At 35.2% G+C, this 24,584-nt stretch overlaps 1 protein-coding gene and 1 long non-coding RNA gene across 16 annotated transcripts; one reads left to right on the forward strand and one right to left on the reverse strand.

The window, feature by feature from the left end:
* LOC109706569 (MADS-box transcription factor 27-like) lies at positions 5,337 to 16,939 on the forward strand. Of its 4 annotated transcripts, none has more exons than XM_020227495.1 (9): positions 5,337 to 5,472; positions 5,635 to 5,893; positions 7,341 to 7,419; positions 15,431 to 15,492; positions 15,965 to 16,064; positions 16,157 to 16,198; positions 16,285 to 16,368; positions 16,475 to 16,644; positions 16,726 to 16,939. In XM_020227495.1, the coding sequence occupies exons 2-9, from the start codon at positions 5,712 to 5,714 to the stop codon at positions 16,739 to 16,741; spliced, it is 735 nt and encodes a 244-aa protein (XP_020083084.1). In that variant the 5' UTR covers positions 5,337 to 5,472; positions 5,635 to 5,711; the 3' UTR covers positions 16,742 to 16,939. The 4 variants fall into 4 exon arrangements, with proteins under 4 accessions (XP_020083084.1, XP_020083083.1, XP_020083082.1 ...); XM_020227494.1 differs by having other exon boundaries at positions 5,338 to 5,472; positions 5,625 to 5,893; positions 16,723 to 16,939; XM_020227493.1 differs by having other exon boundaries at positions 5,338 to 5,472; positions 16,723 to 16,939.
* Positions 11,053 to 23,684, reverse strand: LOC109706570. Of its 12 annotated transcripts, XR_002215248.1 has the most exons (7): positions 23,459 to 23,682; positions 23,311 to 23,360; positions 19,108 to 19,165; positions 15,395 to 15,511; positions 13,431 to 13,459; positions 12,999 to 13,166; positions 11,110 to 12,778 (listed from the first exon to the last, which is right to left on the reverse strand). It is a non-coding gene; the product is annotated as an uncharacterized LOC109706570 (long non-coding RNA). The 12 variants fall into 12 exon arrangements; XR_002215239.1 differs by having other exon boundaries at positions 11,053 to 12,213; positions 12,336 to 12,778; positions 12,999 to 15,511; positions 23,459 to 23,679; XR_002215241.1 differs by having other exon boundaries at positions 11,053 to 12,216; positions 12,336 to 12,778; positions 12,999 to 15,511; positions 23,459 to 23,679.

The raw sequence follows: 24,584 nt of genomic DNA on the forward strand, positions 1-24,584 counted from the left end.
TATCAGAACTATACTGATCTTCTTTAGCACAAATGACAAAAGACTTGATAATTGATACCCAAAATTTTAATAAAAACTAAATAAAACGAATAGCATGCTACCTTTCTCCCTCTCACAAAAAAAAATGTAATATACATACTACTATAATATGTTGACATGATAAACACCAAGAATAATATTTTAGCTCATCTATATATAATTTTGATTTTCTATAGACTGTTAATATACTGACAATATTAATTATATGACGACTTTTTGAACTACGCGTGTATTAAAATAATAAGAACTTGCAATATTTCCTGTATATTAATACATCAATAATAAAAACAACCTGGGTAATCCATAAAAGTACTGTATCATCATTCTTTAACCCTAGGCATAGAAATTAGGATTGAAAACATGAATGCATATATATACTTTTTGAGAAATGATTCGGTACTTTTTAAAAAAAAAAATAAAAAAGATCTTAACCGTTGATTAATAGAGGATAAAAATGTAATTTTAATACTTAGCAGGTAAAAGGATTATTTTATTCAAGGTTAGTTTGGTAATTAAATAATACAATATTTAAAGAAATTTTTAATTGATGTCCTAAACTTATGCATTAATTAGTACTAATTTAGGAAATTAATTGATTAACCAAATTTATGAAATTATTAGGCATTAATTTATGAATCTATTTTAAATGTTTTAGTGTTTCTCAAATTATGCATTAATTTAAATTATAGAAATTTTAGAAATAGTTTTATTTCTAAATACGATGAATTTAAATTTTAAAAATTAAATACTTAAAATTTAAAAGTGAAATTTAAATTAGAGGAATTTCATATTACTATTTAAAAACTAAATTTCTACCAAGATTTAAAATACAGTTTATTCGCATCAGTTTAAAACGTAATGCATAAAAAACTTAGAGAGTAAGATTTCTACAACTAGATTTCTCTAGAGGAATTTTATATTACTATTTAAATTTTAAATTCAATGATTTAAAAACTAGATTGAACCGATTGATTTGACTGATCAGACTTTGACCTATTCTATCAAGAATCTGATTTTAACCTATTGAACCGAATAACATTAAGAACAATTTGGAACCGGTAAAGATAATAAATATTTTAAACAGAATAATAATTTAACTGTTAGAGCTAATAAATATTTTAAATATAATTTTAAACATATAAATTAAAAAGATTAGAATTATTGGTGAGAAAAAAAATAGTTAGGAATTTGAATTCGAATCTGACTAACAATCACAAAACTTATTTCCGAACTCGACGGATTTCAAAAATCCATATCCAAATTCAAAACTGACCAATTTTTCGAAACCCAAAACCAAACCTAAACCAGAAGACTAGAATTCAAACAATTATTTCTGTTTACCATATTTCAAAGTATTTATATGAAACTTAAATTTTTAAAATATAAATTTGAATATAATATTAAATTTTAAATTTAAAAGTGAAATTTAAATTAGAGGAATTTCATATTACTATTTAAAGTTTAAATTCAATGATCATATTGTCAAATCATTTGAAATTTTTCTTATATGAAATGCCAAATTATGAAAGGAAAGATAGAGAGAGAAAAAGGAAACAAAGAAAAAATAAAAATTTTGAAAATATAGTAGATGTAAAATGACTAAATTGCCCATGTATTAAAAGACAAAAATATCTTTTTTTGAGGTACCTGGTAACCGGTACCTCTCCCAAAGTGACCTGTTATTGCAGGTCACAATTTTAAAAAAACTAAATCTGAGTCGTTGAATACACGTGAATGAACGGTAACCTAAAAAAAAAAAGTATAGAAGCATTACTCATACTTTTTGTACTTCATATTCTTTTCTATTTTGGGTGGCCAATCAGCTGAACCCAGTGAAAAGGACAGGCAACGTATAGTCAATATTGTTTTAATTTGTTATAATTCCCACCACAAAGGCTCGGATAATTTGGTGGCTAAATCCAAGAAAGATGGAATAATGTGTTGCTATTCTTGAGAAGAAATTAAAAAAAGAAAAAAAGGAAAAAGGAAAAAAGGAAATGGTCTCATAAACAATCAAAAGTATAGAGCGCATGTCATGTACAAAGTTAGTAGCATAACAGTTCACCACCTTGAAAAGGATGTGCACCAATAACATGTTGCCAAAGAAAAGAGTGATGTGGGTTGACAATGTATATCCCATGATGTTGAGGGGGGTGAGGATTACTTGGAAGCAAGTAATCAGGTGCACCCACCCTAACTATATATATAGTTTATCTTTTTTCTCTAAAATATATGGTAGTGCATGCATGTTTGACACCTTTTTGTTGGTTTACTTTTCTTTAAACCTTTTAATCTCAATCGTTTTGCTTAATCGCAAACTTTTTATTTACTTGTGGCTCTCTTTTTCACTATTGTAGCATTTCCTTTTTTCTAAAAAAAAAGAGAGAGCTAGGATCGAATAATCAGAATTCAGAAGTAAAATAGCAAATCAGGCATCTCTAGATGATTTTAATTGTGGAGAAAGAAAAGAAGGGAAATAGATAACTATTTCGAAATTAATTACTACTTCTTCCATTTTTTTCCCTTCATTATCAAGTGACTCTCCATCTACGTACCTATAATTTTTTTTTTTTCCTAACCATTCTATATATGTTTATATTTGCTTTTTTTTTCCCTGAAAAATAACTTGTTTTCCTACTTCATAGAAAAGTTTGCATTTGTATCTCTATCCGATGCATTTGCGTCCTTATCCGAACATTCAATTTACAACTAAGTTGTGCTTGCCATGTTCATGTTCAAGCCTCCCCATAAGATAAATATTGAGGTGCCACGTAAAAAAAAGCCTACACCCTCACACACACACACACACATACACACACAAAAAAGGGAGAAAAAAACAGGAGGTGGCCTGGAGGGTTTCAACTCAAACTTTGGTTTCACAATCAGCTCTAGAAACCTCCCTTGGCACTTTTATCAACATTAAACCATCAATAGTGAAGATTAGTATTTAGAAAATAATTCCATCAATTATCAATCGACGCGAATGGATCCAATATTCCTATCGCTTGAAAAAGACCGTCCACCGCCCTTACATAAATATTGCATTGATAATTTAAATATTTTTCCACAAACAGCGAAAAATTCATCAATGGGCCCTACTTGCGAGCTAACGATCCGCGGGCATAACTCAGGCTAATCGGTAGATTCAACTCAAGAACAATTCGGAGAAGATCATCAAGCAGTGCAAGATGACAGTTTAGCCCTTATTTTCACACGAAGGATTCAAACCAGTCATGAAACTCTAAAGAGACACCAGGTGCATGCACCATTATTGTTAAAGGCTGTTGAATTACTAAAATATGATCAGTTCGGTAACATACCTTTTTACTATGCTTACTAAATAACCGTTGTGAAGGAACACTATATTTTTGAAAAAAGGAATAAACTTGGAGTCTGTTGACACATGGAGATTGTTCAATTTGGTGTATAGGATGTGATCAGTTAACATTATATATACATATATGAAAGTAACATATAGGTTAACTAGAATTAAGCTTTTTAAGAAAAATGAGAAGTATATGTTTAAGAACTTTTACAAGTAAAATTGCACAGTTATGTCATTGAAGAACCACAATGCTCAAGCTATTTTAATCACAAAGTCATGATTGCTCCCTAAGATTGATTTCTCCTGTGTTTTTGCAATGTCAATTTAAGATTGCCCCTTAGAGAGAGTGTGTGGGTGTGTGTGTCAAAGAATAATACCTTTGTAAGATGCAAGTAAAATGTAAAATTAATACCACAGTTTTAATTTGCTTTTAAGCAATGCACTCATGTATGAAAGGCTATCATATATGGGAGGTGGGACTACTGAGAGCTCCATGAGATAGCTAACTTTTGATTTATTTTCATGCACGATTGCTTTACCTGCTGCTTTATTTTTGTATAGATCTACTATTCTTACCTTATTTGGAATGTTCCTAAATAAGATAAAGTGACTTCTGTAGTTGTATATATGCATCCTAGTCTTTATTTAGTCTTCTCTATTTCACCACACTTTGGCATCACCAAACTCACAAGTTGCACTTAAAATTTTCTTGCTACCTTTTCCTCAAAAAAAAAAAAATAATTTTTTTCTCGTACTAACACGTGGTCCTTTACCAAAGTACCATGTAACCGAGCCCCATCGCCAACTCATTCTTAGCTCATCCAAATCAGAATCGGACCGAGTTAGCTCAGGCGGTCCCTGATAACGATTCTGCCCCTCCTGCCGGTCTTAGAATATAGAAACATGTTCCTTAATCCTCACTCAATGAGATTAGAGCAAATGTCACACGATAATTATTAAAAAAAGAAAAGAAAAAAAAAACCTCATTGATGCTCTTCTTTGTGTGGTCCATCAAATGGGTTAGATGATGCCCATTAGTTGTGTGGTCCATCAAACGGATAAGATTATAAATATTTTTGATGCCATAATTTGAAACATTGTGCTCGTTAGTGATTGTCCTGCCCCAAATAATCAAAAGGTCAGCCATAATAAGTTATTTGGGGCATATTTTAAAGTTTTGGTGATTACAATTTGAGCAAGCCCAAGAGTTCACTGAGCTAGAGGGGCACATCGGTGGTCGTAAAGAAGGACAAGTGTGGCACCACTTTGAACGAAAGCGGAGGAGGAATCTGACGCATTCGCACCACCACGCGCCAGCAATCTGCTCGGAAGTCGGCGGTCCCAAAAGCAGCTGGTGGATCGGTTTTTAAATTTTACTGGCGAGGGAAACGCGCGTGATCTCCCTCACTTAACCAATAATTGATTGATAGAAATTATTAGAGAGTGAACCTGGCGCATCTCTGCTACCATTTGATAATCTATTGAAGTGAGATCTTCAACAGTTAGTAAAGAATTTTTACATTTAACAGCAGTTTCCAATTGTGGGGTGGAACTGATCATGTTAATAATAATATATTTTCAACTGAAACATATCAGGTTTGTTATATATATTTGATCAAATTCAGTTGGTGAGTGATAACCAAATTTGATAGAATTATTTAATTTCCAGTAAGATCAATTATGACAATCATTTTTTTTTCATATAAAGCTTCTGGTTATAACACTATTCAAATAACACTTTCTCGAGCAATTATGCACTTTGCAGACAAAAAAAATAAAATATGCAGCTCAGTAGCGCACGAGATGTATCGATACACAGGGTGTAGGCAAACAATTTCTTTCTTTTCTTTTTTTTTCTTTTTTTTTAAGAGAGTGGTTAGTGGGGGTGTCTTCATTAAAAATAATGAAAAAGAAAAATAATAGGGGCAAAGGTGGAAGAAACGAAGGGTTAAGTACTAAGTAGAAAACCCTTAGCCTTCTGTCTTTCTATTTATGTACATAAAATAAGGAATAGGGAGGAGCTGCTGATCTGAAAAAGAAGCCAAAGAGGGGAAAGTCCACTTGCGGCCATTCTCATAATTCCCCCTTTACCTCTCTCGGAAAAGAAGGTTTCCTCTTCAGATCTCCTCTCCTCCCCCTTCCTTTTCCTCCTCTCCTTCTCCTTCAATCTTTTTCACTCTCCACTTGTTCATTTTTATTTTTATATTTCTCATTCTTCTCGGTCCTCATTCGATCCATCGTTGTCGTGGAAATCTACAAGATCTCTCCAGGTGGTATATATTCAGCTGGGGATAGAGAGGTGGATACATTGGAAGAGAAGTAAAGAGTGAGAGAGAGAGAGAGAGAGATGGGGAGGGGAAAGATCGTGATCCGGAGGATCGACAACTCCACGAGCCGGCAGGTGACCTTCTCGAAGCGGCGGAACGGGCTGTTGAAGAAGGCAAAGGAGCTCGCGATACTTTGCGACGCCGAGGTCGGGCTCATGATCTTCTCCAGCACCGGCCGCCTCTACGAATTCGCTAGTACCAGGTTAATTATCTTCTTCCCTTCTGCATCGCCCCCATTATTTTTTCCTCTTCGTCTCCGGTTATATATATATATATATATATATATACATTTCTACTAGTTAGCGTACGTGTGACGATCGATGTTTTAAAGAATCTAGGGTTTTGTTTGTTGGAATACATATAAGACCTAAATATTCCCCACGTCTTTTGGTTTTGAAGTTTATTAATTAGGGTCCCTAGTCTTATACCTGATGTACTAACGATTTAAACTTATTATGACTTTACTTTTTGGTCGTTAATTTATTTTCTTCTTCGCTTCTCTAAAACTCACTTGCGATGAGGCCTTTTTTTACGGTACTGCTTTTAACTGAAGCAAGATGATTGTGGAAGAAGCTCTTTGGATTCCTAGGACAAAGCAGCTCCTTTTTTCTTTCTCAAAATGAGTAGGAGAAAAGATCACTGGTCCTGTATATAGAAATTAGAACTCACCTTCATCAAGACCACAACTTTTCAAAATGTAATAATCCAACGAGCTTACCACTTGCCAATATTCTATAAATTAGCCATATTTGATCCTTCTTGTACACTTTGGTATATCTTTTTATTTATTCTTTCCTTTTTGAAAATTGACGTTTTATTTGAGTATCACCGCCTCCACCGATCTCCTCCTCCCATTTTTATGTGATGCGCATTTTGTGCAGTAGAGTCATTCTCGTATGCCTTAATGTTTACCAATTTGAAGTTTGAGTTGATTATACATTGTGAAATACACAGCCTAACTGATATATACCTGGCACGACACATTAAATACTTTGTTCAGGTGCACAGTATAATTGAAGAGATTTTTTTTATTTGATATCAATCTTATTTCTCTAGCCCTTTGAAAGAAGACACCCATTACAACAACAATTTTATTCTATCACATCAATTTAATTGCATCGAAAACCAAATTATTGTACGACATATTTTATTGCAACAGTTTGTTTTGTTGTGGTAATGCAATTAGTCATTTATTACCACAAGATTTATAGCAACTATACTTGTTTGTTGTAAAATATTATTATTGCAGCTAAAAATTATCAATTGGATCAATATTTATTGCCAGAAAAGAATGAATTTTTGGTAGTAACCTATGGAATAAGGCGACAAAGTTTCAATTTTTTTGTTTTTCATGCACGGTCTTTTTGAGAATCAGAAACTTGGCCTGCAGTACCGCCCATTAATTCCCTACCACTAAAGATTCCATTAGTTTGGCGAGGGAACAAGGTTACTTTCAAAAGTCTCTATAGTTGATTTTTTATCATTTTTGTCGCAAATTAGTTTATTTGATCTTGTTTTCTCATAGGTCTCCTATAAATTTCATCAATTATTAAGATTTTCTGTAGTGAGAAAATTTGACTATATATGACAACAAACTTAAACTCAAAATAGAAACTAATATATATGTAAATATATTCCATTATTATCAGCATGAAGTCTGTGCTAGATCGATACAACAAATCAAAAGAAGAACATCAGCTGGTCATGAATGCAAATTCGGAGGTTAAGGTATGCTATCCAGTCCAAATAATTTCTTGTTATAACTCACAATTTACATCAATCACTCACTAATTTTCTATTTTACATGTGCTCACTTATCCATATTGCATGCATGAGATTTAAAGCTTAAAAAGAGAGCTTGAATTTCCTGTCACAGTATATCGTATACGTAGATATGGTGACAAGTTGTGAAATTCTCTTATGGCAGGCATAAATATAACTATAATATATAGTTTTTCATGTTCCTCAGCCTAACTGCTGAGTAGATCTTCATTTTGGAAACAACCAATGCGGATGCATTACTTTAGTTTCATATTTTTATTGTACATGACAAGTAAAAGATCATCAAATTGCTAGGTCTGCATGAGTCAATTAGTCTCGTACTTTTGGATGTGTACTGACAGAAGGCTGGAATATGTGCTAATCCTCCTTGATAAAGGGCCTAACAAAGGAAAATTCCTAGTTGTTACAACCCAAAAATCCTATATTGGATAGAACGGGGATTTTTATATGAACTACCGATTTAGTACGATTAATTTGGGTTTTGTTTTTTATTTGAGAAAAATATAGCATGCTACCTACTTTATTCATATAGGAAATAAATTTGGCTATAGGAGCAAAGATAACTCAGCTCAAAAAAGTTACAGGCAACCGAAAAAGAAAAACAGTCACTTAGAGCTACAGGACTCAGCCCACTCTATTTTCATGTCCTGAATTATTCTAACAGATATTAGAGGGTCTGAAGATTAGTTCTTGAAAATCATGTTGTTTCTTTCTCTTCAAATCATCTACCCACAAGCTGCGATCCTAATCAGATCTTTTGCTTGTGCCCCTTGGGAGTGGTTCTCTAACAGAAACTTTCAGACTCCCTTGACCTCTAGCAGAGACTGCAGGATGTATCTATGTTCTAGTATATTGAACATCAGAAATCTGCATCTATCTTCTAGTATGTTGAACATCATAAATCTGCTAAGTATGCTGCCCACAAGTAGATGATCCATTGTTTCAACTTCGCTGCAGCACAAAACGCACTATTGATTTCCAAATCAGCCCCCTTTAAGTAGATTATCAACCGTGGATAGACGCTTCTTAAGGGCTAACTAAGTATAAATTCTAACTTTATATAGCATTTTCAAATCTCAAACATTTAGCAAAAGAGTCTTCTGCATACCTCCATCTCTTATCAGTGTATACATCGACTTAACGGTAAAACACATCCACACATTCAATCTCCATCAGCCTTCATCCGGCCCATCTAATTCATGGAAAATAGACAGGAGCTCCTAGAATTCTCTAATTCCACAGTCATCCCTTGGCATTCTTACTCGAACTCCTTTAAAAATCTTTCTCCATCTCTAGCCTTGCGTTCCTTGATTAAAACATTTTTTTTTTGCTATTCTATTGTAGATATCAAGAAAGAGCATCTTGAAAGATGTATTTTCACACCACCTATCAGTCTAAAAATTAATAGACTGCTCTTCTCCGAGATGAAAGCATATGCCACATTTGAAAATTGTCTTATAGATAGCGCACTCTTCCACCATTGTGAAGTCGGTCTAAATGTCTTTCCTTCGCCCAAAGATTTCCTCCTCTTATCATATAAAGTTTTAATAAGTGTGTTTCATTATAGCTTTTGATCTATAAGTAAGCATCACCACCATTTTGAAAGTAGAGAATCGTCCATCAAGATGAGATCCTTAACCTCGAGTCCTTCTTCCTTCTTATCCCTACATGTACAAATCTAAGCTATCATATGTGCACCTCCCTTGACGCCCACTTTCTATTTCCAAAAAAAATCATGCTTTAGTGCCTCAATCCTTTTAATTACTCATTTCAATTGAGAAAAAAAAATATAATGGCAGATTAGTCAATACTAAGTTCACCAGAGTTATTCTACCTCCTTTAAATAGAAATTTAGCTTGTTATCCATAAATCCTTTTTTAACCTTAGTTATGATCCCTATCCAGTCCTTTTTGCATAGAGCTATGTTGGACAACGATAGCTCCAGATATTTAGTTGAGAATTTTTTCGCTTTGCACCCCAAGTATTTGCAAGACAAGTATCTTTTTCATATCTACCGCCCATATCGAATAATTTCCCTTCTCTTTATTCAGCTTCACACCTGAGGCCCACTCAAATAAATCCTACATGAATCGAATATTCTTCACGGATTTTTTTCTTTGCCTCATAGAAAAATTGAGTGTCATCCACGTATTGGATGAGTGTCACCAAACTATCTTCAAAGGGTCCAATACCCTTAATTAGATCGTGTGCATTTGTTGCCCTATTGATCATCACCGCCACCTTGACATTATAAATACACTCCTCCATCCATCGGTGCTATTTGGCATTGAAACTCCAACCATTCCATAATCTTAAATTGAAAAGCCCAATTGACTCTATCATAAACTTTTTCGAGATCCACCTTAACCCCTGCTTCCTATATGTTTTCTTTGTACCCTCACACAACAAATTCGCTAGCTATGACGAAGGCATTAGACAACAATCTCCTTCTGAAAAAGCAAAATAGGATGTAGAGATAAGGTCAACAAAATGTCTTCCAGTCTATTAGCCAGTACTTTGAGATAATCTTCAGTATTCCATTCAACAGAAAAATATAGAAAAAAAAAATTCAATAGGACATGTGGAGTTTCATCCTTCATACATCTGAAGGAAAATGCTAAACACATCCTCCTTGATGATGTCTCAGAAAGTCTGATTTGAGCTCATTAGAAAATTGTGAGTCGAAAATTATTGGCTTGCACCGCATCTTCCTTTACATGGATCAGACAAATATAGGAAAAAAATACTCAACAGGACGTGGAGTTTCGTCCTTCTTACATCTGAAGGAAAATGCTTAACACTTCCTCCTTGATGATGTCTGAGAAGATGTGATAAAAGCTCATTAGAAAACTCTGTAGCCCTGTCGCTTTATTACCTCCTAACTAAATCACAACCTTCTCAATCTCCTCCATGTTAAATGGGGTAGTTCGCTGTTCAGGTTTCGTAACTCATCTAGTTTGAAAAAGTTTGCTCCAATTTCCATTAACAACCGATTTATAGTTCTCAGGCGCAAATAGCTCTTTAAAGAACCTCTGACAATACTGTTTCTCCTTTTCATTATACAATTTTCTCCCATTATCCTTTACCACCCTGATCTCGTTAAACCACCTTCTATTATTAGCCATCGCGTAGAACTTAATACTGCTGGATGATAATAAGGCCCAACAATTAATGAAATATGTGGCTAGTTAGGCATTACATTACATTCATACTATAAGTACAAGAGCAATGCTACACATAAACCCCAAAAAGAATGTATGATGTACTCGTCCATCATAAGATGAGGATTGTTTTACTAGTCGTAACGATGTGATTAGTGTAGACCATCCCACTATAGATGAATGAAATATACATTATACACCCTTTTCAGGTGTACAAGTAGCTTTTTCCTAAGTACAATAGAACATCATATCTTTCTATCTCTCTCAATGTATATATGAATACGAAGGAATATGATTATTTTCATCCAAGGGTCAATTCTTGACTTGTCATTTTCTTAAAAAACAAAAAACTAAAAATTCTTGGAGTTTTTCAATTCTAGAATAATAGGGGGTAAGATATACACTTCTTTTCGGAGTGTACAGGTAACATTTCTTTAACAAGAATGGAGCCATATATTCTGCACATGAGACCCTATATAATAACAGAAGATATACTGGGCATTCAGGAGCGAACAGTCTACTGTCTCACATGCAAAACACAAGCATGTTCGCATTTATATATAGTAACACTTAAGGAACTCAAGCGTCTATTTAACAACTTATTATAGAGTTAAGAAGGTCTAATTGTCAGCAATAGAAGTTTAGGAGGTAGCCCCGGAAGTGCAAAGTTGGGAAAGTCTACACATTATTCCCAAAAACTCATTAGTTGGCATGGTCTGAGGCAGCGCATGTTTCTTACCTGGGCTCGATCTTAAAATGCACATGTATATGGAAGTACCGAACCATGCCGACCCAAAATTAACCCAACCTGAAATTAGGCCAAACTCCGAGCTGAGTTTCTCTCTCTTATACTGAGAAGGAAAAGAGAAACGAATTGATTGAAAATAACTACAAGCATACGGGGTGTATTTTTTTTCTCTTTTTTTTGACAAAAAAACCCAGAAATCCTGAACCCATATTCTTATCCATCTATACAAGATGGATTGGTCGAGCCTACGGTGACCCACAGGTAAGTGTGCCCATGTTTCCAAGAATTCAAATTCATGCTGTTTGTTGCAAGATTGCAGCATGGCTCCAATGTCCGTGTAGAATAAAGAACGCGAGGAAAGAATGACAGATCCATTAAGGGTGCGTTCGAAAATTAGAATAGTGGAGAAACATCTAGTCACCTGTTCCATGCAGTCGTAATTTTGCTTGGACTCGCGACTTAGAACCGATATCTGATGAAGTCAAAACCACGCGAGTAAAACCCACTTCGTTGGATCTCTCAAGTTGCATGAAAGCCAAATAACGGATATCGTGAGTTCCACCTGGCATCCACTTTGGGCAACAGACTTCTGTAGAAACAAACACCCCCTCAGTTCTGCAGAAGGGTTATTTGTCCTAGCTCCTGGCTGATCCCCCAGAGCTACATTAAATTGAAATATCCGAGTCTTGTACACCTTCAGATAGCTTGAAAAGGAGGATCCTGGACCAGAATGGTGATTCAATTTGTTCCTCAAGCAACCTGAGCACTTCGGGCATGCTTTATTCTCTAAAGACAATTGAATTTTCATGAAGCAGACTCACTATAGACCATCTGCTACAGGAAAAAAAAAAGAAAAAGGTAAAAGCCAGCTGTTCAATGTTTCACGTAACAGCCATCGACAAGTTTACTCGATATAATTTGAAGATTGGAATCATTAATCTCCGAAAACATACAACTGGATTGCAAATTGGTTTGCTTCTCTTAATCAATGCCTGATGACAGCATTCTGGTTGCCAACCAATACTGCCTGCAGTCCCATAATTTAAACCTTAATGTGCCAAGAACTTCAACTTTTGCTCCTTGGATTCAGATTGGAACTAGGCAAGTCACTCTCCACCTCCGGTTCACGAAATCTGAGATCTGTCTTCTTTCGGTGCTTTCTAGAGACGAGGATTTATCAGACCTGCAGTAACACCCCACGCAAGTAGGGTTGAAATCGTGTCAGTATGGAAAACAAAACCAACAGTCCATAATTTAAACCTTAATTTGCCAAGAACTTCCAAATTTTGCTCCTAGGATTCGGATTGGAACTAGGCAAGTCACTCTCCACCTCCGGTTCATGAAATCTGAGACTTTGTCTTGTTTGAGTGCTTTCTGAGACGAGGATATATCAGACCTGAAGTAACACCCCACGCAAGCAGGGTTGAAGTCGTGTCAGTATGGAAAACAAAACCAACACAATGGTTCACATTAAAGGGCCAAATTGCATTCAATTTAGTCAGAGCATGACTATATGGCAAGAACTGCATTGCCGGAAAAAAGAGGAAAAAAGGCATGGAAGTAATAAAAAAAAAATATTGAAGTGGAAGATGAGAGTTTTCAGTTGGAGAAGATACCTTCTTGAATGATCTGTCCTTTTTCGAAGAATTGATGCAGAGTCGGGAAGAACACTTCATCAATTGGACAACAGATGCTTGAAGTGATCTGTCTTTTGAAAAGTGGATGCCAAGTCGAGTTTAAAAGCTTTGGAGTACTAACAAAATATGTAACAGCAACAGCAGTTACTGTACTCCATATAGCCATGACATAGAAATGGGTTAATGGCATCCTCATATAACCCTTACATATATGTGTAGAAATGGCAAAAGTTAGCACCAGTCAACTACTTATAACGAGGTAGCATAGTTATGAAGCACTATACTTTCAATAATGCTTGTTTTTTTTTCCCTGAAAAATGTAGTTAATGATTTCAGGAATACATGTTGGTTCTTTGCAGATATATATATATATATATATAGAGAGAGAGAGAGAGAGAGAGAGAGATGTACCAGCAATGGCACCATGAAATCCAGATCACCTGCTAACTTCTGAGTCAAATAACGAATTAACAATATAAAACTCATTAAATGCATGATCAACAACGATATATTAGAGTTAGAAGTCAACATATAAGTGCCATTCATTGCAGACAAAGAACACTCACGAGATTATTCTCAATGCAGGTCCCTCTGTTTAAGCTTCACAATCTGCTGGGCACAAAGCTATTTCCAGCTTATTGAGCCACAGCGCAAGTAATCTCGTATCAAAAGATGATGACAGAGGGCATGAATATATGTAAGCTAGTAAGCTAGTATTAGTAACTTGGGCTTAAGCATTTCTAGCTGTATGGCTAGTCATGTTTCACATAGGTGCTAACAGAGAAGGCAAGGGGGCTCAAAAGATTGTGCACTGTTCACAGCAATCATCAGTTACCATACAAGATTAAGCCAGTGTTCAACGCTTCATCTGTTAATCCATGATTTTCAACTTCCCTAGGCTTCACTCACTCAGTCATACCATCTATTTGGCCTCCGTTTGTCACTATATGATGTATAATACTGTACTGACAGTAAGCAGCTCTAGCCAACTTCTAGCCAGCTTTACGTGTTCTGCAATTCTCCATCTCTAAGAGGGCTTGTGCTTGTTAAAAAGGTTATGTAGGACGGTGCCCATAATTACCTAACACTCATGGATGAAATCAAAATTTTCTGTCAAATTTGGAACCTGACCTCCACTGTATTGATCAAACTTTGTTCGGAGAAATTGATTACATGTATTAATTAGCTACTTGGTCCCTACTTTAACTTGCCACTTCCAAACCTCAATTGGAAGGACGCATGGTCCAATGGGTAAGTATTTACAAATCTCAAGTGAAATGACATATGGTCCGATGGCCTATCCTACTTTCGGCATGCCAGTTTAGAGCTTTTAACAGATAATAAAACTCAGATTCCTCTAGTGAAAAACAATTTTCTCCAAGTTCCTAAATAAGCATGTCAAATGAACAATTTGGTAAAGTAATTCCTCATATAAACTAATCTCGTCAGTTTCTACCGATTTGTTTCTTCTGTTCCTTTTGGCATGGCCTAGATACACGACTTCTCCTCTTTCCCTTCCTTTGACTTGGCCAAGATACACAAACTTCTCGTGTTCCCATAGAGCTTCGGCTAGCATGCCCAACATATATGAGTCATCGAGTTTGGTTATTGCGTGAATGAAACTGGTGTGAGATGACTTAAATGTGAGTTTGCATGCTTCACTGGTGAAGCTAGTTCTCAGCAAAAGAACTGGTGAAGCTAGTTCATTTCAGCAAAAGAAGCAAATATAAGACAAGGAACGTTTTGATGTCTCTCCTGATTTATTTAGTGGGCCAAGATATCCCATTATCAACCAAGGCTTCTAGAAGCACTTCACAAGTTCCAACTCAAATTCGTTGATTTAATAAATATTTTTCTCAGCATGCATGCTTAGGCAGGACTATCTGGGACAGAAGACAATTCCACAAATTAATTTCGGGCTGAAATTTCAGTTTGGACCTGTAAGCAACTATTTTAGACTGCAAAACGTACAACAGATATATGACCTATGACTGCCATGACTACTTAAGAATGGTTAGCTGTCCTTTTATTGTTATTTTCTTCACCTGCTTAAATGATGCTTACTTGTTACTTTTGACAATGGATGGTCAGCATATTAATCTAAACACAGTGTTGAAGAAAACAGCACTTTCATGCTTACTTTGCGGTTTTCACATAAAGCATATTGATATGGCTGCTGAATGCCTACTGAATTATCTTAGACATCAAGTAAATATAGCGGCAGTCGAACATTTTTCATTTCATCACATAATTTTCTAGTATTTACATGTCTCATGATGTTTCAGGTTTGTATCTGCAATCATAATTGTTTCTTTAAAATGATAATATATTTCATAATCATGTTACTACAAAATTTCAAAACTGCAAAAGCTTACATAGCAGGGCTGAATTCTGTGCATGTTACTCACTAGTTCTGGCAAAGGGAGGTAGCAAGCTTGAGGCAGCAACTACATAACTTGCAAGAAAATCACCGGTATGAGCATCACTCAACCCTACAAGAAAATGCAGATACACATCACTCTATAAGAAGGCATTCATTGTCAAAATAAGCAAATCAGCCAAATATTTGTGAGAATATTAGATATTTAAATGTTGATGTCAGATATGTGTGTCAGACACAGCAATAGAACATACTCCAACCTAGATTTGATGGCACTGCTCAATGCAGTTTTCTCAACATTTAACTCAGAATTTAATGACCCTGTTCCGACAATAGAACATATTCCAAAGCTGCACAAGCTGACAAGTATTGTAAAGTATTTGATCTTCACTTAGATAAACCTAACGAACTGGTCAGATAGATTATTTGGATGTATCACCACTAAATGATATATACGTTCACAAATTATCTCATTATGTGTCAGAAAGCTATGCTACAAGAAAGAATAACCATACAGGAAACAAGCTCTAAACATAACACAATATTCATTGGCAAATTGTTGCAGGCAGTTGATGGGAGAAGAGCTTTCTGGCCTAAGTGTGAAGGATTTACAAAACTTAGAAAACCAGCTAGAAATGAGTTTACGAGGAGTTCGAATGAAGAAGGTAATGTTAGCTATGCTCCTATGCCTTCATATTCTTCCCTTAATTCTTTCCGGTAATTAGGAAGCTTGATGTGCGTAATTTTCATTCTACAGGACCAACTATTGATCGACGAGATTCAAGAGTTGAATCAGAAGGTTCCTCAATATATGTCAACCATCATTTCCTAATCTATTCAAAAGTTAAGCATCCAAGTTACCTAACTTTCACAGTTATATTGCAGGGAAGCCTTATCTATCAAGAGAACATGGAACTGTATAAGAAAGTAAACTTCATTCGTCAAGAAAACATGGAGTTATATAAGAAGGTATTGAATCAAGAACTAAAATGTGTCAAGTAGCATATGATAAGAAACTCTGCAGTTAATCATTTGAATACATACTAAAATTCATAACTGAACCAAAAGTTCACAGATGAATTTGGAATCTCAGGTTTACGAAACAAGAGGAGCAGACATTGTCCATAGAGCTCCTACCATTCCTCACAATTTTTGTATCGCAGAGGATGCGCATGTTCCTATTCATCTCGAACTAAGCCAACCTCAACAAACAGATGGGGTGCAACCAGGAGCTCCAAAATTAGGGTAACTTCTATTTTCGAATTTCAAAGCCCATTGACACTGTATTCTGAGTTTAATATAGAACGATTCACTCAAATGCAGCAGACTTCAACTACACTAAGGAGAAGGTGCCCCACAAATCCCAATGACCTCTAGAGAATATTATTAGGGGCTACGGTCAAATACTGCTACTAGTACATTTGCTGAATAAGCAAGAGTTGAATGAATACTTCAAAAAATTTTAAAATTGGTGTGCATTTGTTGGAAGACCAAATTATATGTAAAGTCATGTTGCAATAAAGTGGCAAAGATTATGCTAGATATTCCAGATTAAGAACTTTATCATCACTAATTTGCTAATCCAGAGTGTATTTTCAAAGGATAATGACTGATTTATCATGGCTATGAAAGAGAGTTTACGTGACTATCAGTTCCTAACTGTTGCCTCTTGTGTACAATAGTTAAATAAACAGGTAGTAATTCTATGATGTAATAATAAATTGTTCTGTGTCAGAAAGCATCGGCAAGATGTAGTTAAAGAAATCTTTGTCTCCACAAATATTTAAGGAACAAACAAGGGAAAGCGTGTCGACTAGCACAACGCCCTCTCATTTTAGTGCTCATTCATGCCTATGAAACAAGGCAAAACGGGCAAAAATATATCTTATCAAACAAGCTAATCCCTAAGGATCTAACTGGAGCCAGTGCCACGAGATAGATCGCATAAACAGAAGGAGCGCAGCCCCAAGCAAAATGAAGTACAGATGACATACCAAAAGCTCAAACGACAGACAAATCGATACTTATATATTGGGTTGTTAACATGATGCTTAATTAGCCACATATATGCTCTAAATAATCAAATACCATAACAGAGTTGCGTTTTATAAGTATATGATATTATATTCAAATTCTTGTGACAAAAATATGACAGGAGTGACTACAAAATTCCCACAAATACAGTAATGAGGAACATGGCAGTGATTGACATCACATGTCACACAGAAGTTTCACTAACTAAATATAGGTTAAAACACATGTTTAATATTGCAATATCTCTAATTCCTATTGATACCTGGAGAAATTCATTCATATTTATATAGACAAACGTTCTAGGCAAAAATGGGAAATGCCAGCATCAGCCAAAATATCATGCTGAAATGAAGCTATCCGATGATGAAATGTGCTCTAGCAGATAGTGAAAGGCACAAACATACTTCATAATCCCAGGCTTGCATCAAGTTCAAATGCAGACTTAAATCTAATCTGTAATAATGATGCATCAATAACCGAACCGAACTTACTTCCCAAAATCAAATGCTCAATTCTGCCCAGCATACATGACAGTTAAGGCATCAGCCCTATTTCACCCAAAAAGAGAAAAAGGAAACTACATCTGTAATAATGATGCATCAATAACCGAACCAAACTTCCCAAAATCAAATGCTCAATTCTGCCCAGCATACGTGACAGTTAAGGCATCAGCCCTATTTCACCCAAAAAAACAAAAAAGGAAACTACAAAGCCAATCGGTAGCCCCGCAAAGGATTGCACCCTACTAACTGTACAGCAATCTAAGCAAATAAAATACAATCAGTGACAACTAAAATATATCTTTGTCAACAAAGCATTTTGAAGCATTTTTCTAGAGTCTAACATATAATCTTGAACTGACACATGCAAAGAGTTGAGACAATTGCTAAGTTTCAGGCTGAGAAGAAAAACAAAATATAATGATTAAATTTTAGTACAAAACTAAGAAAGGTTTTAGGAAACAAGTGTTATAATCCGTGATAGCAACACTTCCAAAGGGTTGTTTAAAATTATAAATGAGGTACGTAGGTATAATACCTATATGGATGGATTGATATGTATCTCTTAACAGGGTGGGAATGTGTTTGGGTTTGTTCATTGTGCACAATCTAACACAAGCCGCAATTCTTTGAAGGATCACAATGCCTCCGATGATTATGTTACCACTACTTTATGCCTATTTTACAAGTAACGAACTACTAGGACTTTTTTAATGCTGAAGGCAATATTACAATGAAAAGAGATGCCTCATATTTATAGGCCTACCATTATACGGTAATCCTAATATCATTAGAAAATCAAATATTAGTGATATCCCTAATCTAACAAGGCATTTAAAATATAGTAATTATCCTATTATAATAAATTGTATAGTTCTAATCTAATAAGGAAAATACTTGAGATTCTGATTTGGATTCATGATTGTAACAGCATGCAATGGGAACAATAAGCCTAAATTAAGCATACTATTACACAACAAATATAACAATATTATGGGTAGGATAAATAAAGGATAACAAAGCTGATTATAACATAACTAACAAGAGAAATGCCTTCCCCATGCTTACTAGTCAAATAGTAACCAATGCAGAATTGATGAAACCTACAATCTTGGTCTGCTGTATAAAATACCTATAGTGTTGGAAAATAACATTTTCGAGAGAACTAGCTCACCAATTTCTTGCAAGATATGCAATTGCTGCCTCGAGCTTGCCACCACCACATGCAACAACTGGCCAAAACAAGTTAACTTCAGCTCATAGAAGATATAAATTCAACTAGTGCTCTAAATTTTTTGTTCAGCGAATAGAGGAGGGCTAGTCAATTACTAATATTAGTGCCACATAAATCAGTGAAAAGGATTTGCACATATAATACTGTTAATAACCAACTCTTAGGAGAAGCAATGGTCAGTTTGAACGCTAACTAAACAAGGTAATATGACTGATTACTGTCAAATTCTGTTCCATCGGCATCATAACCCATTAATCAGCATAAATTATTGGAATATATAAACTGATCTTAACAGTAGCTTCTCAAAACAAACTTTATATGAACATGCAGCCATTTCTTATATTTGTGGAACTTGACAAATGCTAAAACATGCACACAATCATAAATCTCCAAAGAATAGAGGAACTCTATTTATAAATGGTAGTATTTACAATGCTGATTAATAGTGATTATAAAACACTATGACTTCTTCAATTCCAGCATCCAATTGTATTTCAATGAAACTGAGTAAAATTCACTAGCCCAATTACTCGTGAATACAGGAAATAATGCAAATTGTTTCCTAAATTTACCTAAACTATGGTTTTTGCACCAACAGTGCGAAAGTTAGTTAGGGGGAATGAACAAAACAATAACTAAATGTATAGTGGACCTATACTTTAGAGTTAAATGCAATTCTGACCACACATTGTGCTAGTTAAATGTGATTGATCTTTCATTGACGAGTTATGCCATAAGGAACAATTTTTTGAATGAAAGTGTATGGCTCTATAAACTATAAAGGCATATATAAAAATTATTAAGCTGAAACATATAGCTATATTACAGCATGAATGGAAAAGTGAAATGAGAAACTACTATCTTCCTAGAAGGCTTAAGGCATCATGCAAGGCATTCCTGAGCCAAATGCCCAGTCCAAGTCAAGAAAAATTAGAATAAACTCCACTTTGATCTAGTTACCGAATTTTAGACATGTCTGTATTTCTATTTCTTAGATTTTTTTTGTGTAATTTTCATAGCATTTTTGGTGTTATTTATCTAGTCAAATGAGCGAAATAAATTGGCTTGATATGATTCTGTCAAGATTAAAAACAATCTTGTGAAATTTTAATATGATTTTATCCAGATTTCATATGATCTTACCATAATTTATAATTCAATCTATATTTGATATAATATCTATACGAGTTGAGCTACCATACTATAGATAGTAGTGGAATAGTGTTTACTATAGATTTTTTAGTTCTCGGATGTTACTAATACAACCACCAGATAGTAAACCCTAGGCATCCAAGTCGCTAAAATGTCTAGAGTAAATACCATTCCACTACTATCTATAGTTATAATTTAATTCTATTCATATTCCAATTGATCATAATTAAAATTTTGGTAAAACTATATACAGATGTGAATAATTACATTCAAATATTATATGGCAGGACAAGGTTAACTTGTTACCTATTCTAGAAGACTAAAAAGGGTTCTAATATGACTACAAAGTGCCTGCCAAGATTACATATATAGGGATGATGGTCAAGCATCTCCATATTTCATACCAGGCTTTCATCATCAAATCTTCCCATAAATACATTCTTCCATTTGCTCCATTAGTTAGCCATTAGATTCTATATCTGCATTAAACACTTACTGCATAAAGTTTATAAAAGGAAAGGTTTCAACTGAATCATTTTGGGCTACAAACAACTAATGCAGGTACATAAGTGATCCAAGTTCAATGTATTTGATACAAAAGAGCACGGAGTGAGTGCAAAACTGCTATATGAGCTAATCCTCCTTCAAACAAACTACTGAGTTACTACAACTACGCTCATCGAGGCTCCATACATTTGCTAAGGCGTCAGTTGGTCACACTTCCGCTTTTTTTTTAGCTCAAATTCTTTAAGATAGATAGTGCCAGAGTATGGATTTCTTTGTTCCTACTACTGCTGGTTCAGTGTTTGAAAAGGCGCGCCTAAGGCAAGCGCCTCAGCGCCTAGGCGCGAGGCGCGGGCCTCCGCGCCTCAGCAATAGCGAGGCGAGGCGCTATTGCTGAGGCGCGCGCCTAGGCCCTGAGGCGCGCGCCTCAGGCGAGGCACGAGGCGCACATAAGGCGCGCGCCTCAGGCGAGGCACGAGGCGCACATAAGGCGCGCGCCTCAGCATATTTAATATTTTTTGGATTTTGGATTAAAGTTTCCGGGTTATTGGGTTTCGGAAATAAATTTTATGTTTTAACCCGATAAAATTAGTAAAAGAATCTAAAAGAAACCTAAAAAAACCCGTATGAAATCCATCTACCGCCCTCTCCTCCTACCACTCTCTCCTTTTACCGCCCTCTTCTCTTTCTTGAGGCCAAATGAAAACATTGGCACCACAATTACTTTTAAGTTGAAAGTCGAAATATATTTTTTTTAACTTGAGAACCTATATACATGTGTTTTCTTTATTTTTTTATAATTATTTTAGTTTTATATAGTTATTTTGGAGTTTTTTTAATGTAGAATATCAAATTAAATTACTGTACGCCTCGCCGTCTTGAGGCGCGCTCCTCGCAGTGCGCCTCGCGCCTCGCAGTGCGCCTCGCACCTAGGCTCAAGCCTCCAGGAGAGTCTTGCGCCTTTTTGCGCCTCGCGCCTTTTCAAACACTATGCTGGTTTTACTTGCAAGCATATGTTCTTAAACAAAAAAAGAAATTTTTTTAAAAAATAAGTACAAATTACTGCAAACTTTATGTTTTTTGTTGCCAAGCAAACCTGCAAATGTCTACAATGCAAAAAATTAGTCATCCGCCAGTGCTTTCCATCACATAGAATTTGAATATGAAGAAAACCAAAAAAGATTGAATTGTAACCAAAAGGGACCTGAAACTTATTTTTCATACACAAATAGTATGTCGTCAGCGGAAACAACAATCCTCTTAGGGTAAGGCGAAGTATACTATTGCAAAAATGTAAGCATTTATCAACACCCTACCAAACTTGGGCGATTAAGCCTCTCTCCCAAAAGATTTCAATCAATCATAAAAGAGATGATTCTCATCATGGAAGTGCATAGCAGAAGGTTTATCATTATTATGCACACCTAAATGTAAGCAAAGATGAAACGAAAAATCATCTACACAAGAGGTGTGATCTATCCCACTGAAATCATAACCACCGCCATCTTGCTGATGTGGCTAAGATTTTTTTTCTAAAATTAAAAACCAATTTTTTATTATCTATTGGAGAAAGCAAACGGATGATACTAGTTAATGTAAGTACAAGGAACCACCTAATCGAATACTCCATAGCAAATATGTCGGTATCTTAATTTGTCACGATAAAGTTCATGTGCAAAGATGAACTGCATCTTTTCAAGTTGATCAGAAAATGGAGCACCCACAATCCTCCATCATAATTAGTCAAATCTTTGTCCGAACATGATAGTAGATGCTCCGAATGCTACACCGTTGGAAATCATTTCCAGATTATACTGCTTTCTTGAAAAGGCAATCCTATATTATACCCATTGATTTAATGTTCTCCAAAGGTAGAAAATAACAGTAATAGCAATAAACTTTCCAGAAACCAGCAGCATACCATAACTACAATACTCAAGTGAAAGTAATTCATGAATGTAGGCATATTTGCAGTGAAACCTACTCAGCCGACTTGCAAAACTGAAATAGACTAGAGACTAAATAAAATACTAATAATTGTTAAAGGGAACAGTAACTTTTGTGGGAAGCAAAGACGTATCATCATCATAAATTAATAGTATCAACTGCAATATGTTCCTCTTCTTGAAAATTTTCGGCTATGTATTGTAATACCAATTACCATTGCCAGCTGAACGGATATAAATGAGGTAAAGGTCGGATTGTGGATCGAGAAGCCAAAAAGTTCTTGAAATTCCCAATTAAAAAATGGTCAGGCCATTGATTAAAACGCAGAAAGCCTAGCCTAATTCATAGAGAAACCAAAGCAATCCCAAACTATGCGAACATCATCATCATATGTATTAAAAGACTCACATTCTCAAAGCAAAACACAAAATGCACAAGGAACGAGGGACTTAAAGAGGAAAATGATCAAACGGATCGAACCGATCAAATGGGATGAAACTAGTACCTAAATTCTTGTTAAAATAAAGATAAATTCCTCACCTGAGATATCCAGGCTCCAAAGAACCATCTCGTCCGTTTCCGATCGAATTCTAGAAACGAAAAAGGCAAAGAGGAGAAACGAATCAAACGTCGCAACAAGAAGCGATCGAGCAAAGGGGAGAATGCGAGTATGGTAGAGCTCATGTACGTTTTAGGTAGGTTTTCGTTGGCCCGTGCATTGATAGGGTTCAATCAAAGGTTCTAGGGTTTGAAAGCGAGAGAGCGGGTTTGAAAGCGAGAGAGCGAGGGAGAGAGAGAGAGAGAAAGAGAGAGAGGCGCGATTAAAAGGGTTTGGATCTGATCATAGAGACGGGGCGAAGAGTGAAAGAACGTCGCCGTATAAAAGGCCAGAGCGAGAGAGAGAGAAAGAGAGGAGAGAGAGAGACGACCCCAAAATATCTGAGGGTGAATTGTTCCCGAGGAATAACATAAGGGCGAATTGGAGCGGTCGATCTATGTCCACGTCGCGCGCTTAATTTTATTTTTAATTTTTTATTCTAATTTTAATAAATAAATGCTTATTATGGGTTTCGCGGCGGGGATGGTGGGGGCCAATGAGGAACAAGCCACAAAAAAATAAAAACAAAAACAAAGGAATTTGGGAATGGGCCACCCCCGTAATAATAGTGTTCCCAAACCAAAAATATATATAAAAATAAAAATTGTAACATTGTACATCTCTTTTTAAACAATATGTGTTTATTATACCTTGTTATTTTAAAATATGAAAATATGTTAGATGTCTAATATTTTTTTAAAATTTTAGACAAGATAAGTGCCAATTTTTGATCATTAGATGAAAGAGTACAAAACAGATACAGACCCAAACCACTATCAATAATAACTAATTGAGCCCAAATTACCAACCGAAAATAATATTTAAGCTCAATTACTATTATCAAAATTTATAGTCTCTTATATATTTAATCACAACTGCATTCTCATATACAATCTAATATTACGAGGCAATGTGAGGCCTATATGTTTGGGGGGTTTAAAAAATAACAGTGTTTTTTTTTTTTTTATTGCCCACGATTGCTTGTACATCCAAAAAAGGATTATAGATGTTACACCATCTAGTTCAATGGTTGGTTCAATTTTGCCACCTGAACTTTAGATTTCATAAATAGGCATCTATACTTTCAATTTTGTCAATTAATTTTTTTAAAACTTTATCAAATAGCTTAATAAACTCATCCTTTCAATTAAAATTATTGATTACACAATTGTTTTCGTAGTATACTATCAAACTTCAAAACACAGAAAATTATAGT

The sequence above is a fragment of the Ananas comosus genome, linkage group 2 (assembly GCF_001540865.1).
Source record: "Ananas comosus cultivar F153 linkage group 2, ASM154086v1, whole genome shotgun sequence".
NCBI lineage: Eukaryota > Viridiplantae > Streptophyta > Magnoliopsida > Poales > Bromeliaceae > Ananas > Ananas comosus.

Excerpts from the sequence above, each read along its gene's own strand:
- LOC109706569 (XM_020227494.1), top strand. The coding sequence starts at position 5,712 with ATGGGGAGGGGAAAGATCGTGATCCGGAGGATCGACAACTCCACGAGC. Across the intron at positions 5,894-7,340 it reads TACGAATTCGCTAGTACCAG|CATGAAGTCTGTGCTAGATC; the intron begins GTTAATTATCTT and ends CATTATTATCAG. Across the intron at positions 7,420-15,430 it reads ATGCAAATTCGGAGGTTAAG|TTCTGGCAAAGGGAGGTAGC; the intron begins GTATGCTATCCA and ends GTTACTCACTAG.